Here is a 14,345-nt window from a genome sequence, read left to right as displayed (position 1 = left end):
AGCTGCAAGTCAGATAGTCTTGAGCAAGAAAGCATTTTATTTATGGACAAAATTCACTCTCTTTCAAGTCCATCACCATAGGATCAGAATAGCCCACCCAGACTAATGACTTCACCGGGTCTCCCCTTCCCACCTTGTTCTGTGCTTGAAGTGACCAGAAAGTTGTTTTCAAACTTAGGATATATTAGTGTCAGCTGAGGGACTCCTTACACATGTATTTTACATCCTGTTAATCATATTTCGCATGTTGTTCATCTGAGTCTGAGTTCACACTCTCTTCCTTACTGCGGTGTGTTTCAATCATGTATTTGGAGATTTTTTTTATTGTGAAGGTATATTCTTTTGGAAGTTGTCTTTTAAGAAGGTCTTGAGACCTGGGTTCAGAGTATTCCTCCAGGGAGGCTATGAGTTTATGAGTGTAATTCCACCAAACACTTAGTGTAACTATCAATTTGGGGCCACTTTAAAGTATATCTGTACCTTAGGTATTCGGGTCACACTGGTGGTTGGATTTGGGTCCAAGAGCTCGTGAGAAGGCTTGTTTGTAGTTAGGGCATCTGGGACTGAGAAGTGGGACCAGGGAAGGGAGACCGTATCCTTTCCGTACTTTATCTAGAACCAATGTCACCACTTACAAACATCTGTACCAACTCCTTCTAGAAGGTAATTTTCTTTGCTGGTTTATTTACTAAGGTTTTCCTAGTTTATCTGCCACTGTGGGTCTCTGATTCTAACCCTGGACTTTGTCCCTATTGCAGGAGTAGCACAAATCCTTCCTATGGTCTGTTGTCTTTTTGTATGGCCTTTGGGGTAAGGATAGTTTTTACATTTTAAAAGAGTTAAGAAACAACAATGAAGGAAAGGTACAGAAATTACATGTGACCCACAAAGCCTAAAATATTATCTGGCCCTTTACAGAAAAAAAAAGTGTGGATCCCTAGACCATCAGGAATCAGCATATGCACTCAGAGCAAACTCCATTTCTGATGTTCATTTTCCCCTTGGGTAGAACTTTCTTGTAGTCTCTAGTTTCCAAAAGTCTCTCTCACTTTACCACCAGCTTAGTTATTCATCTTAAAGGAAATTTCTAATATTTGATATCCATATTTTTAACATTTATTTATTTACTTTGAGAGAGAGAGTGAGAGAGAGAGAGAGCAAGCACGTGGGCAGGGGAGGGACAGAGAGAGAGGGAGAGAAAATCCCAAGCAGGCTCCATGCTGTCAGCACAGAGCCCAACACAGTGCTCGAACTCACGAGCTGTGAGATCATGACCTGAGCTGAAAACAAGAGTCAGAAGCTTAACACCCTGAGCCATCCAAGTGTCCTGATCTCCATATTTAAAAAAAAAAATTTTTTTAATGTTTTTTATTTATTTTTGAGACAGAGAGAGACAGAGCATGAATGGGGGAGGGGCAGAGAGAGAGGGAGACACAGAATCGGAAGCAGGTTCCAGGCTCTGAGCCATCAGCCCGGAGCCCGACGCGGGGCTCGAACTCACAGACCGTGAGATCGTGACCTGAGCTGAAGTCGGACGCTTAACCGACTGCGCCACCCAGGCGCCCCTGATCTCCATATTTTTAAGTGTTCTGTAGTTTAGGGGGTTTTGTGGACATCTATTTCCCCATGTTATATGAAAAAGAAGTCCTATACATCTGTCATTTACTTCCTGTCAAGCAAGTCTCAGAGCCATAGCAGGGGCTAGGACAAGGGCAGGCTGTTGTCTGAAAGCACAAAATAATAATTTTTTTTTTTGAAGGAGTGAGTCTAGAAAGTAATAACTCACATTGGTATCTTTAGGCAGTGAGCTTTCTTGCACAGCTAAGGTTAGACAGCAATCACTGGGGACCCACCTTGTGTGTGGTGGTTTTTGCACATGTGGGTGAGCATGGGGGTGTGCACGGGTCCCTGCACATGTTACCCCCGTGGTTGCGTCCATCCGATTTTGTCTCCAGATTAGAATTGTTTTGGATCAGGGAGATTTCCTGACTACATAATAATCTTCCTGTCAATATACTAAAGTCCAACTTTTAGCTCTTGCTTTTCATTCCTGAGATTTTTGAGCAGTCTGGAGATGCCTACCCATTTATGGAAGGAACATGGTGCGGCCCAGAGAACTCTAGCAAAAGGGTCAGGAACCTTAAGTTCTAGCCCTCACTCTGGTCCTCATCAACATTCTCCCTTGTCTCCTCCTTGTTTCAAACTAAAGGAATAAAAAAGAGGGGAAGAGAAAGTGAGGAGGCGAATGGACCACTTTCAATCTGCCCGTCGTAAAGGGAGGGCTGTGTCTTCTCAGGCATCAGCCCAGGCCCAGCGTGATGGGATCTTATTCTCAGGTCTACCTCTATTGTGTTCTCACATTCTGTTAATTGGCTGCTCTGCTCTCACATGTATTTATAGATATTGATGCCATTTCTAAAGCTCCGAATTATGTGGGTGATTTTATTTAGAGGTCTGAGACCGTTGGCTCCCACTAGATCTGTAACATCAATGACAGCTGTGTTGTATATACAGCTCTATAGCAACCAAAAGCAGCTGCCTGCCCATGAAAGCTGCCTCTGGCTTCTCCCCTGACTATTCAGTAAATGATCCTTAAGAAAAAGAAGGCAGGAACATTAGGGGGAGTCAGGAAGGGGGTGCTTAGGTTAAGGGGGCCATGACTATGATCAGACCTTCTGGATGTTCCCACAGGGAGAGGATGGGAATGTTTTCCACAACAAAAAGTTCTGAGAGCCTTGGGGAGTTGAATTTTTACCTCCCTGTGTGCCAGCCACCAGGCTCCCATCGGTTGGAGACTCAGGGAGGCACCCGCCCTGTGCAAGGTGCTGTGACCGCAAATCAATGAAGGGACATCTGCTCATGGTAAGTAGAGGGCCCCCTGGCCTTTGGTGGCATCACTGCCCCTTACTCTCACAGCCACGAATAATGAATCACAGTGAGCCCTGAGGGAGCTTACACCAAGGAGTGTGTTGGAATAAGAGGCAGACTAATTTTCTGTTCTTGGGTCACTAAGGATCATGGAACAATTGTTCTAAATGTCTCATAAATATGAAACCTCTCTCAGTCCCCTGAGTCTCCCATAGGTGGATCCTCACGCTCTTCTGTGTATAGTAAGTATCCCAGAGTAAAACTAATTCACATTCTTCCCCACCATCTTTGTCCCCCAATCCCGTGCAATGTATGGCTCAACCACAGCAGGGAGACGAGAAGAGACACCAACACTGGCTTAGAAGGAATTATGAGACCTATATGAGAACTAAACACGTTTTTGTACTTTTAGATAGCAGCTTAGCTCCACATACCCCAAATGTAGGCGTTCATAGACTTAAGAATCGGGGGGCAAAGCTGGCCTTACTTACTGGCTTATTACAAAGCCCTGATGAGTTTTACATTTTCCATTCTTCAAGGGACAGATGTGCTGCATGACTTCCCGAGACAAACGCCCACAAAGTGGAGCGTCTCTGTTTCTCCAGGAAAAGTGACAGTAAGCCCTGTAGTCACCCAGGGCTCCCTGGCACACGTGTGGCTCTAGAGCAGAGCCTGGCAGCCTGTTTGCCTGGACAGCTGCACTCCGGTGAAGTGGGCACCAGGCTGTCAGGGCAACCTTCCCCTGAGAGCTGGAACGGGGGCAGGAGAAGCAATGGTCTGTGGGGTACACGAGATAGAGAGGCGGGAAACAGCTCTAGCAGCTTTTTAAAAAAAATTTTTTTTGAAATGTTTATTTTTGAGACAGTGCAAGAGACAGAGTGCAAGCAGCCGAAGGGGCAGACAGAGGGAGACGCAGAATCTGAAACAGGCTCCAGGCTCCGAGCTGTCAGCCCAGAGCCCGACACGGGGCTTGAACTCACAAACCATGAGATCATGACCTGAGCCGAAGTCAGACGCTTAACTGACTGAGCCACTCAGGCGCCCCGCTTTTTTTCTAGTTTGAACACCAACATGTTCCGTATTAGGTGGTCTTATCTTGTGCAGTTTTGAAAACTAGGACCTTTGAAAAAGAGGACTGTCATCTATCAGCTTCACGAAAAGCTGAATTAAATGGGTAACTCAATAAAAGCCTTCTAGAAAGTTTTTAATAGCTTTTAATGTACTGTATGAAGCCTTATTCCAACTGAGTTGAACTTGGGACTATGTGGTATTTTCTAACGGATCCCAGGATGTGTCCCACAGAACACATTTTTCCATGTGGGAAACCCTGGTCTGGCAGGAGTGTGGAAGCTGGAGAGATGGTTTCTAGATCCTGGGTAATAGCTCCCCGCCCCCCCCCCCCCCCCCGCCATGTGACACACAGATGTCAGGTTCATTACCGACAATAGGTGTCTGGGAAGACTAAAAGTGCAATAACCAAAGCACAGAGTTTAAAATGACTTCTAATGTGGCACAATCATTACTGTCACTAACAACCCCCCTCAGAATATCTTCCTACCTACAAATTTGCTCTAGGAGTGGCCCCTAGAGCAAAGCCTCCAAGGCATTAATATTTCCTGGCTACGGACACAGCAGTTGGCCATTTGGGTAGGAAACAGCTCCAGAAGGCCACACCACTCGCTCAATACAGTTTGACGTTTGCCAGAAGATTCTGGCAGATTCATCTGGACCACCATGTATATGATCTACAGACTGGCCAGAAAGACCTCATGGGGAAGCAGAGTAAACTTCTATCTGTGACATCGTTCATTTTATAGTAAAAGCACACAGACTAATGTTCAGGAGGAAAAAAAATAAATCCGTTGAATCTGTTTCTTGCTAGCAGGGAAATCCTAGATCTGCTGGAATCCACGGCTCCCGGGGGGGGGGGGGGGGGAGACCCGGCCAGGTGGAGGGCTTCAGTGATTGGCTGAACTGCAGTGGGCATGTCTGACCCTGGCTGCTCCTTCAAGCAATCTTGGATGGGCCAGAGGTTCAAAGGGACACCACGGAGCCTGGCAGTTTTGGGTAGGTGGTAACAGCAAAGAGGGGTGCCTCTCCTTTTTTACCTTCTGTTCTTACCTCCTCAGGTTGGCAGCTCTCACATTTTTTATTTCTTCTAAAAGAAGATTTTTTTTAATGTTTATTTATTTTTGAGACAGAGAGAGACAGAGCATGAACGGGGGAGGGTCAGAGAGAGAGGGAGACACAGAATCAGAAACAGGCTCCAGGCTCTGAGCTGTCAGCACAGAGCCCAATGCGGGGCTCGAACTCATGGACCGTGAGATCATGACCTGAGCTGAAGTCGGACGCTTAACCGACTGAGCCACCCAGTCGCCCCTCACATTTTTTTTATTTCTTTAGCATTCCCTTGCTAATTCAAAGGAAGGGCTGTTAAAAATTCCTTAGAGAAGTATATAAGTAAGGATCAAAAACGATCTGGCCACCCCAGCCCATTGTGTGGTCCCCTGCTATAACCCCGCTTGGGATAAGCCGCCAGAGATGGCTCAGACAATAATGTTCGGTTCCTCTGAACACACTTCAGGCTCACTAAGCAGCCATTCTTCTGAACTGATCAAAATCTTTCAATCACTTCACTTAGAGGAACAGAGCTAAGAGGAAGTCTGGTGTCCAGCACCCGGGAGAAATAAAAAAGTCATTAAAATGTCACTTTATATGTTTTGAAAACACAATCATGATTTAATGTTGAATGTCAATTTTTAAAATCCGTAGTGCCACCTCTGGAACTCAAGACGACGCAACGTGGTTAGGAAATAGGCATGACACAGACACAAGCATCTGGTTCCATTTTATTAAAAAACAAAACCAAACAAAATTTTGCAGTGAAATTTCCTGGAATTCACAATCCTTTTCAAATCTTTATAATTGTGGGGTTTTTTTCACCAGTACATAAGAACACAATTGCACGTATTTACATGATAGTTTTCTATATAACAAAAATAGCTGTGTTGTACGATTGTTTTCAACTATCGTCCTTAATATTTCATCACTAGCCCAGTATGAGACAAACTGTTTATGCTCTCCAAACACATAGATAATAGAATAAAGCAAAATAAAAGTCCGTGTCTCCCAACAGAAGACAAATCCCTTTAAAGACAGTTTTTAAAACTTATGTATTTCAAGAGAGATATAAAGTGCTCTGGAAGGAGTAAGGTGGGTGCCTGAGGTGGGAAAGAAGGAAAGAGAAAGAGATTGACATCACTCTCCTCCCCCACCCCCTAACCCCTCCCCCCCACCCGCCCCAAACAAATGATACCTACCGCCTTAACTAATCACTAAAATATACCTGTGACTTTATACAGAAGATGATGTTTGCGTAAAAGGGCTACATGATCCACTGCTAAATTTCTCGGCAACTAAGAGCTAACCAAAATCCAAATTAAACGTAACCCATGCAAATGACATCAGGAATAGTTTCTGTGATTTTTGAGTCATGTGGCAAATAAATCCAGGAAACTGTCCCATGATCTGACAATGGAGGATGGGAGATAGCATGAAGGCACCACCACCTGTGTGGTCCGGCCAGAAAGACCTCATGGGGAAGCAAAGTAAAATTCTATCTGGGACGTCATTCATTTTATAGTAAAAGCACACAAAAGTGCACGTGTACGGAGGAAAAATGAATCCATTGGATTTTTTTCTTGCCAGCAGGATGATACTAGACATTGGTGGTGCCATTTCTGAATATTTCATAATGGTAAATTCATTCTTTGAGGCAGATTTTTTTTTCAGTGAAAATAATAATGTGTTCTATACAAAGGGGTTAAAAGAAGTTGGGCGTGTTTCTTTTCACATTATTGAAATGGCAATTGCTGGGCATGGTCTGTAGTCTATAAAATTGGGTATCACATACATACCGCTTGGGAGGCTCCCCTGGAAACTAGAATAATCATCCTCCCAGCTCATGAATATCGTAAAGAACAATTCCCATTATTTTTCAGGAAATGAGTGGAATGTAACTTTTCACAAGTACAAAATTACTTCAAGTTTTCTAAATATAAGGGACATCCCACTATAAAAATAACAGTCCCTCCCTCCCCTCCCCTCCCCCCTACATCTCTTTCTAATTATAAAATGGTACAACCATTTCAGATTACTAATGTGAAAGCAGGAAGTAAATATATTATTATGTACATGTACAAAACACATCAGTATTTCACACCATTTACATTCATATGAAAGAAGTCTGTTTATTGATCTTCCTTTGTGATTTGACAAGAACAGAGTTGAAATAAGTTACAAAACCATCAGGCCCTTGCCTTAGAAGTCTGCACAAACATTCCAGCCAGAGGCATCTTCTTTGCAAACAGAGCTAACAATATGCTTCCACGCTTTGCAAAAGAAAGGGCTGCGGATGGTATCTTCTGTGGGGTTCTCCTTCAACTTTTCCAAGCTTGTGACATTCCTTCCTCTTTTGATAAATGTGGACCAGATTCTCAACTATTGAGGAGACTGTCTGATGAAAGGCAAATACCTAGTTGTCGAGGAAATGGTGACCCTAGTCAAATTAGTTGGCTGAAAGAGTAACGGCAATCATTCCAGCAGAGGGCACCCTGCCCCCTTGCAATAACATCCTACTGATGCCAACATACACCCAGGCTGCAAAGTCCTTTCGCTGACACTCCTTCAACCGCTTGACTATCTATTCGTACAGGCGATAGTTTGGTATTTCCTTCAAAAGCGCGGGATACACTAATTAAGAAACTCTCCTACATGAAAATTCTTTGGCTATTTAAAATCTTCACATTCTCAAACAGAATATTCCGAGTTCCATAAAGCGCTAGTTTTGTCTAAAACTTTTTGAGGGAAAAGGGGACTAAACACCAGACTTTAAAGATGGTGTGGTACTAAGGCCACGATACGCTTTTTAGATTTCTGGATTTAGTAAGGTCAATCACCAGCCTGCAAGACAGAACCCCCTAAGGTTTCACAGTTCCGTCTGACTAGGCAACCCACCTTTGCTTTTCCTTATGAGAACGTTAGGAGAAAATTAAAGTAGTCAATGGAAGAACATGTGTCCATTTGGATGGTGATTGGTCTTTGGTTTACACAGCACACATGGTCCCCACATTTTCCCTGCTTCTCCAAGCCCTTCAATTCAGTAAGGATGACAAGACCACAGACATTCTGCCAAGCAGTGATTCTGGGTGACTTAAGGTGAGCTACCTTCTTCACAGAAGTTCTCTCTTGCTCTGTTCAGACCTGTGGACCTCTTGAGAGATTATATTCCTGCCTGATCATTATCAACACATATTTATCAGGTAGCCATTGAGCGAATGGCTCTGCAGTAAGTGCAAAGCATCAATCGTAGCATAAGGGTGAAAAGGTCTTTGATCACCGAGATTCCTAAAAAAGCCACTTGATTGAGGCATAGTTCACAGGGTGATAAAGAGAGATGTGAGTGACGTCATCGGATTTTTTGCAGAACAACCAAGTTTTGCAAGTAAAGGGCTTGATAATTAAGGATCTGTATCTAGGATCTGGAATCTAGGATCTTTAGTTTGGGGATAATTTAGTGCCATCAAAAGGGTCAAAGTGGAAGTGAGGCTACCAATCTGTGGGTCTTTACAAATTACTGTTCCTGTTACAAAGGGCCTGGGGTTGTGAGATGGGGAGACAAGCAGGCAAAGAGAAGAGGTAAGTGATGCTGAGAAACTCATTCCTGCTTCTCACAATTTATTTTTCAGGCAATCCCAACCTTCTTTGCAACCATGAGTGTTTAACTCGTGAGTGTTAAACTCCTTAAAATACACACACACACACACACACACACACACACACACCCCAAAACACCAGGTCAGCTCTAAACCTAGGGGATGAGCATGTACTTGGGAAGAGCACCCATGTTCATATCCTGCCACCCTCTTTCTCACTTTCTGCAGGCTAGTATTCCCACCTCCTTTTAAGTACCATCAATGACACGTCTGTGACACAGAGCACTGCACAAGGAACTCTTGTCCCTCACCTTGGGAGAATGGCCTCTTTGTCTCTTTTTCAGTCTTAAGGAAGAAGTGGCCTCTCAGATCACTTACGAAGAGGAAGTTCTGGTGCTAAGAAGCTGAATTAAGAAGCATGAATGGACATCAGATACAGCACGGCCCATACATTTTTCCAAGATGTCCAAATCTTGGGGGCCTGTGGTGAACTAGGAAGGTCACACACAAATGCTGAAGGTAGAAGATGGTAGATCTAGGCAGCATTCTGGAATTGTGACTTTGCCATTATTTGCCTAGGAGACCTTTCTGGCAAGAAAGCCTGAAAAAAAAGGCAACAGCTATAGGTGGCCTGCAATTAAATTAATGATAAGGGAAGTGAAAACATGGCTAACTCCATTATGGAGGAAGTTAATTTGCCTTTATAGTAAACTGGTTTTCCTCATCAGAAGTGCAAATATAGACATTGCCACACAATAAAAAGAAGAAAAACACCAACAACAGTAACAACGGTAATCACAATAATGATGACTGTATAGATAGATCCAAAGCCACCGAGGTTTTTGTCCTGAAAGATGGGAACAGAATGCATGTAGGTGTGTATACAAGAAAGAGGCAGTCAGAGAAAGCCAGAGATAGATATAGATACAAACACACACACACACACACACACACACACACACACACACACACGAGAAAGAAATCTGAGAACATACAAAAAAATGTTACTGGAAGTTGCCTCAGGGGCTCTAGTACCACAGAGGGCTGGGTCCTCGCTCTAAAGAGGATGTGACTCTGTATCTCAGGTTTTTGGAAAGAGTTTTGATTTAATGAGATTTGTTTGTTCGCAGTCAAGGTGATGGATTCAACAGATAACTAGATGCTTTTTGTTTTTTATGCTCTGCAAGAATTTTCATCTAAACATAACTCATAAATAAGAAAGAATCTTATATTAGGCTCTCTGTCACCATTTTTTGGTTCTGAAGACAGGTCGGCTGCAAGAATGCCTGTACTGACTAAAGTAGCTACTGGGCACTGAACCCAGACACGTGAACATTCAGAATGAGGGAAATGCTGAAAACAACACAATACAAACAGAAAAACCTCTCTGGACAGAGATTTGCCTCCATGGTTACCATCGTGACTAGGTGATGTCAGAGTAGGTAGGTAAGTCTTGCAACTAATCATATATATATTTTTAAAGATTTTGTTTTTAAGTAATTTCTACACCCAGCGTGGGGCTCGAACTCACAACCCCAAGATCAAGAGTTGCATGCTCTACGGTCTGAGCCAGCCAGGTGCCCCTCCACTATTCACTTTCTGCCTTCTCCCAACTCCCCGTCTTCCTGCCTCGGTGACAGAATTAATATTTCAGGGGTGACCAAGCCCCAGAGACTAAATCAATGTTCGGATATTGTATTCATGATCAGGGCTCAGTTCTTCTCAAAGGGATCAGCCACACAGAAGAGGCAAGTCCTAGAGGTCAGTTTTTCTGAGGGAATGGAAATGCTTCTTTTCGTGCCCACGGACTTGGGGTGAGAGAGGACGCTGACTTCTGAGTTGAGAGCTGGCAGTTGTAAGCTGTCATGATTCACCCAATAGGGCTGGGTGGTCACAACCCCAAAGACTTCTTCTCAATAAGGCCACTCAGAGTCTATGTAACTTGCCCGCCCCCAAGTCCCCAGGGGGGCACTGGCACTGGGAAAAGACCTTCTGCCAATCAGGAGGCAGGAGATTGAGGGGGCTGAGGTGAAGCTGGAGGACTAGAGTCTGGAATTCTCCGCTCCCGAGTGCCGCCTACCCGTCTGAGGGTTTGTCGTAGAAGTGAGAGAGACAATTTTGTCGCAGCACCAAATCCACATGGTTTGTGTCACTTGAAAAAAAAAAACCCAAAAAACAACAACAAAAACGACCGGTCAGAGGAGTCACAGTGACAGTAATGGACATCAATGTGTGGTTAGAAAGGTCAAGCAGGAATTTCAAAAAGAGTGGCTTGAATATTTATGCATCACAAAACAAACAGATCTTTGGGCCTCTCATTAGGCAACTTGGGTGGAGTCTAAGTTCTCTCTGGAGGTAATTAGGTTTTAACTTCTCTTCTTTGTGAGGGTCAGGGAATCTTGTGAGAATCCTGGAGCAGCTCTGCTCCGGACCACGGGCCAACTGTGGCTATTGGGACAGAGCTGGAGACGCGGCCAGTCCAAGGGGAGGCATGCTTTGAGTGTAAAGCACATAATGCATTTAGAGGACTTAGTACCCAAAAGAATGTAAGGTATTTCATGAATACTTTTTACACGTTGAAACAAAAAGACTGTATTACTAAAATGATTTTGAACTGTTCCTTTGTATTTTTTCAAACGTAGCCAGTAGAAAATGTAAAGTTTACATATGTGACTTGCATTATATTTCTATTGGATAGCGCTGGTCTGGACACTCCCTACAGAAGAATGCACATCTCTAAATACGCATAAAGTCTGCATATACTTCTAGAGGGCTCCCAGCTCAGAATTTCCTCTGCAGGGGAGGTGGTGAAGAAGCTATGGAAGGTTTTCATTTCTTTTAAACCCTTCTACACCGGTTAAAAAAAATTTTTTTTTTTTTTTAGACTACCAAAGCCACATGAAAATCTTCCAGAAACAAACCTTTGGTAAATGGAGAGCCTCCTAGGCTCAGGGATTTTGCAGCAGAACCTCCTTGGGGTAAAGTCACGAACCTCACGTTATCTACGCAGCATTCTATAGGGGCTGCTGCAGCCACAGCATACATATGCAACCAATTCCTGATTCCTGATTTACCCGGTCACTGGCAGGAAGAGACAACACTCCTCGCCGGGAGAACTATGCAATCCAAGAGGCATTTTCTCTCCCGGGCATGGAATACAATGCAGATCATTCCTTTGCTGTTGAATTATCCCTCTAATTCCACTTGACTTAAGTTAATACCAAAATGTGTTTCAGGCTGAGCTGAATGGAGGAGGATACACGATGCAGCTCTAGCCGGCCAAGAAAAAGCAACACTTTGAGATGAAGAATTCCATACCGAGAACTAGGATTTGAAGGTATCCAGAAATGACAAACTCTGTGACTAACAGCAGCTTTAACATAAGGCAAACCAAAACCACTCCTTGGACTTAAAACTTCAATCATTTAGCTATTCATTCTCAGCAATGCAGGAATGCTGAGTCCCAAAAGCCATTAGGGCAGGTTACGTGTCAAATCAGTGCCTCCCTAACCTGAACGAAGTCAGCTATCTGTCCTGGCCATCTCAAAAAACCAGATCCCCCTGGCAAAAAGCTCATTAGTGCTCTAAAGGCCAGACGGAGCCTTGGGCATCACCGTGTTAAACTCCTTCATTTCACAGATGGACAAGATGAGGCCCAATAAGCAGGTGGCTCATCTGGGACTCTTGACGCTCCATTCAGTGCTGTCTTCGTCCCTGCCTGCCTGCCTGCGCACACGGACACCAGATTTCATTACAGGAAGTGTTAGGCGCCCAGGGAGAGGTGACATTTCTGAAGGTGGTAATCACTTTCCTTGCCTTGCTGCCTACTTAGAGAGCATCAAATAGGAAATCGTTAAAGATGGTGAAACAAAAGCAACCAGTGGTCCCCCTGACATACACTCTGTGTTTCAGCCGGCAGCAGGGATTTACAGCACAACCAAATTCCTGTTTTTGGATGAGTGTTTGTGTAATGAGGTGAGAAAGCCTCATCAAATATGTAAATAACTCAGTGAAGAAAGCTTCTTTCTTAGTAACCCGCGCAGCCGCAGGCCTTCTTACAGAGGATGAGGTGACCTGTGATTGTCCAGGGAAAGCATTCACTCCCTTAGTCATCTATGCATATGGATAGTCGAAACGTATTACAAAATTGCCCACTGAAAAAATAGCACATCTCTGTCATAGTTACAAAAAAAGAATAAAAACATAAAGAGTTTAAAAACACCGGTGGGTTTTAGTATTGATTTGATACGTCTTTTCCTTTCCCTCTTTGTCTCTCTCCATCAGGAGAAGCCTGGTTAGCAAATTCCCATGCTGTCCTTTTTAGATCAAATGGTTTATCAGGTCACGCGTCCCTCCTCAATTGGTATTTACATGTACTCAGGGAGCCCTGGAAAGCTACCTGCTAAGGATTCACCTGAACCCTTCCTTGAGGTCTGGCGAGGTGCAACAGAAGTGCGTTGGAATTAAGGTAAAGGCTAGGTGCTACTGCAACCCCCACTGTGTTGGACACTGGGCTCAAAGATGATTGGATCTCTTCTGAAGCCTCCGTCTCCTGCAGGAGCCACTTGTGGAGGTAACAAAAGACTGTTCTAGCCTTGGGGAGACCAATATAACAGACATTTTGCTTTGGGGAAGAGTATGTGGTATCTGGTCTTAACACTAGGCTTGCAGTTCCAGTTACAAGCCCTAGAGTCGTGAAGAACGGCGCTGCTGCCCTGAAGGGGACTTCTGAGTTTGGAGTTTCCTCCAAAGACTGTGAAATCCAGGCGGAATCAAGTGCCTCCCTAGAGCTTCCTTCGCATGTCACGTGGGCCGTTAACAGAGCCTGGTGAGTGGAAGCCAGCACGATGTAGATGAAAATAGCAAAGAGTAGCCTCAGTGGATTCAGAGCTCAGGGTTGGGGTCTCTGGCGGCTAGGATTTTTAAGATCCACTTAAAAGAATTTGGATTCTTAATGAGAGCTGGCCTTAGACTGTTTCAGGGTGCTGAGGCACTTCCCAAAGCCATGCACACTTCATGCTGAGAGGTCAAGGCCATTAATCTCAGAGATGGCGTACGAACTGATCATAGCAGGAACTGGTGCTTCTAAACAGAACTCTCTACAAAAGCTGGAGGAAACCAAAGGAGTGGACATAATGTAAACTACACAAGTCTTAAAAAGAAACTGTCAAAGAAATCCAACAACATTCCAAAACCAGTAAAACAAGACCTGGAAAAAAATGGAAATGAAACTAAAAAGCCCTACATGTGTCCTTTCTGTGTGTTTTGGGAGCTCCTGAAGTGTGTGTCTGCAAGGACACGGGAGGAAAAATCAGCTTTCATCTTCCAAGCTGCCAAGGCCATGGGCTGTTGCACAGATGGAGAAACGGCATCCTGATTGACGTGACTTTGGATATTGCTCTCATTACCATTCTTGAGTGGCGCACAGTGGAGCTACCAAGGTGTTCTGGAGGGGTGTCTGCCTGGTCCAAGTCTTGAGGCTCCTCCCTTCCTTCCCCTTGGGGCCTACCATCCCCTTGTTCTACGTCTATCATTTCAAGACTTCACCTCTTCGCAGTCTTGGTCAGTGGAAAGTTCTACATCAGACAGTCCAACTTCCATTGCCATAATCAGCGAGATGTCAGAATCACTGCTTACAGCTGGCTCCTGCTCGCCTGGGAGGAGAAAGCAGAGTTCATGGTGAACATGGAACTATGTTTTTGGATGCTGGTAAGTTGAATACAATTGTCTTTTTTTTTTTAATTAAAAAAAATTTTTTTTAAC

The 14,345-nt window shown here is 44.1% G+C and overlaps 1 protein-coding gene across 2 annotated transcripts in view; it reads right to left on the bottom strand.

Annotated features, from left to right (window-relative positions):
* The window catches only part of RNF150 (ring finger protein 150), a 292,882-nt gene that overhangs the window by 26,034 nt on the left and 252,503 nt on the right, over nt 1-14,345 (bottom strand). Inside the window, exon 7 of one of the 2 annotated variants that reach the window (XM_040473315.1) lies at nt 7,093-14,236. The exons of the other annotated variant lie outside the window; for it this stretch is intronic. Within the exon in view, the coding sequence (XP_040329249.1) occupies nt 14,118-14,236 (119 nt within the window). The 3' untranslated portion in view covers nt 7,093-14,117. Of the gene's footprint in view, nt 1-7,092; nt 14,237-14,345 lie in introns of those variants that run through there. 2 annotated transcript variants of the gene reach the window in all.

This window comes from Herpailurus yagouaroundi, unplaced genomic scaffold (assembly GCF_014898765.1).
Source record: "Herpailurus yagouaroundi ecotype Mexico unplaced genomic scaffold, PumYag 28, whole genome shotgun sequence".
Lineage (NCBI taxonomy): Eukaryota > Metazoa > Chordata > Mammalia > Carnivora > Felidae > Herpailurus > Herpailurus yagouaroundi.
This window is presented reverse-complemented; position numbering and strand designations above follow the sequence as displayed.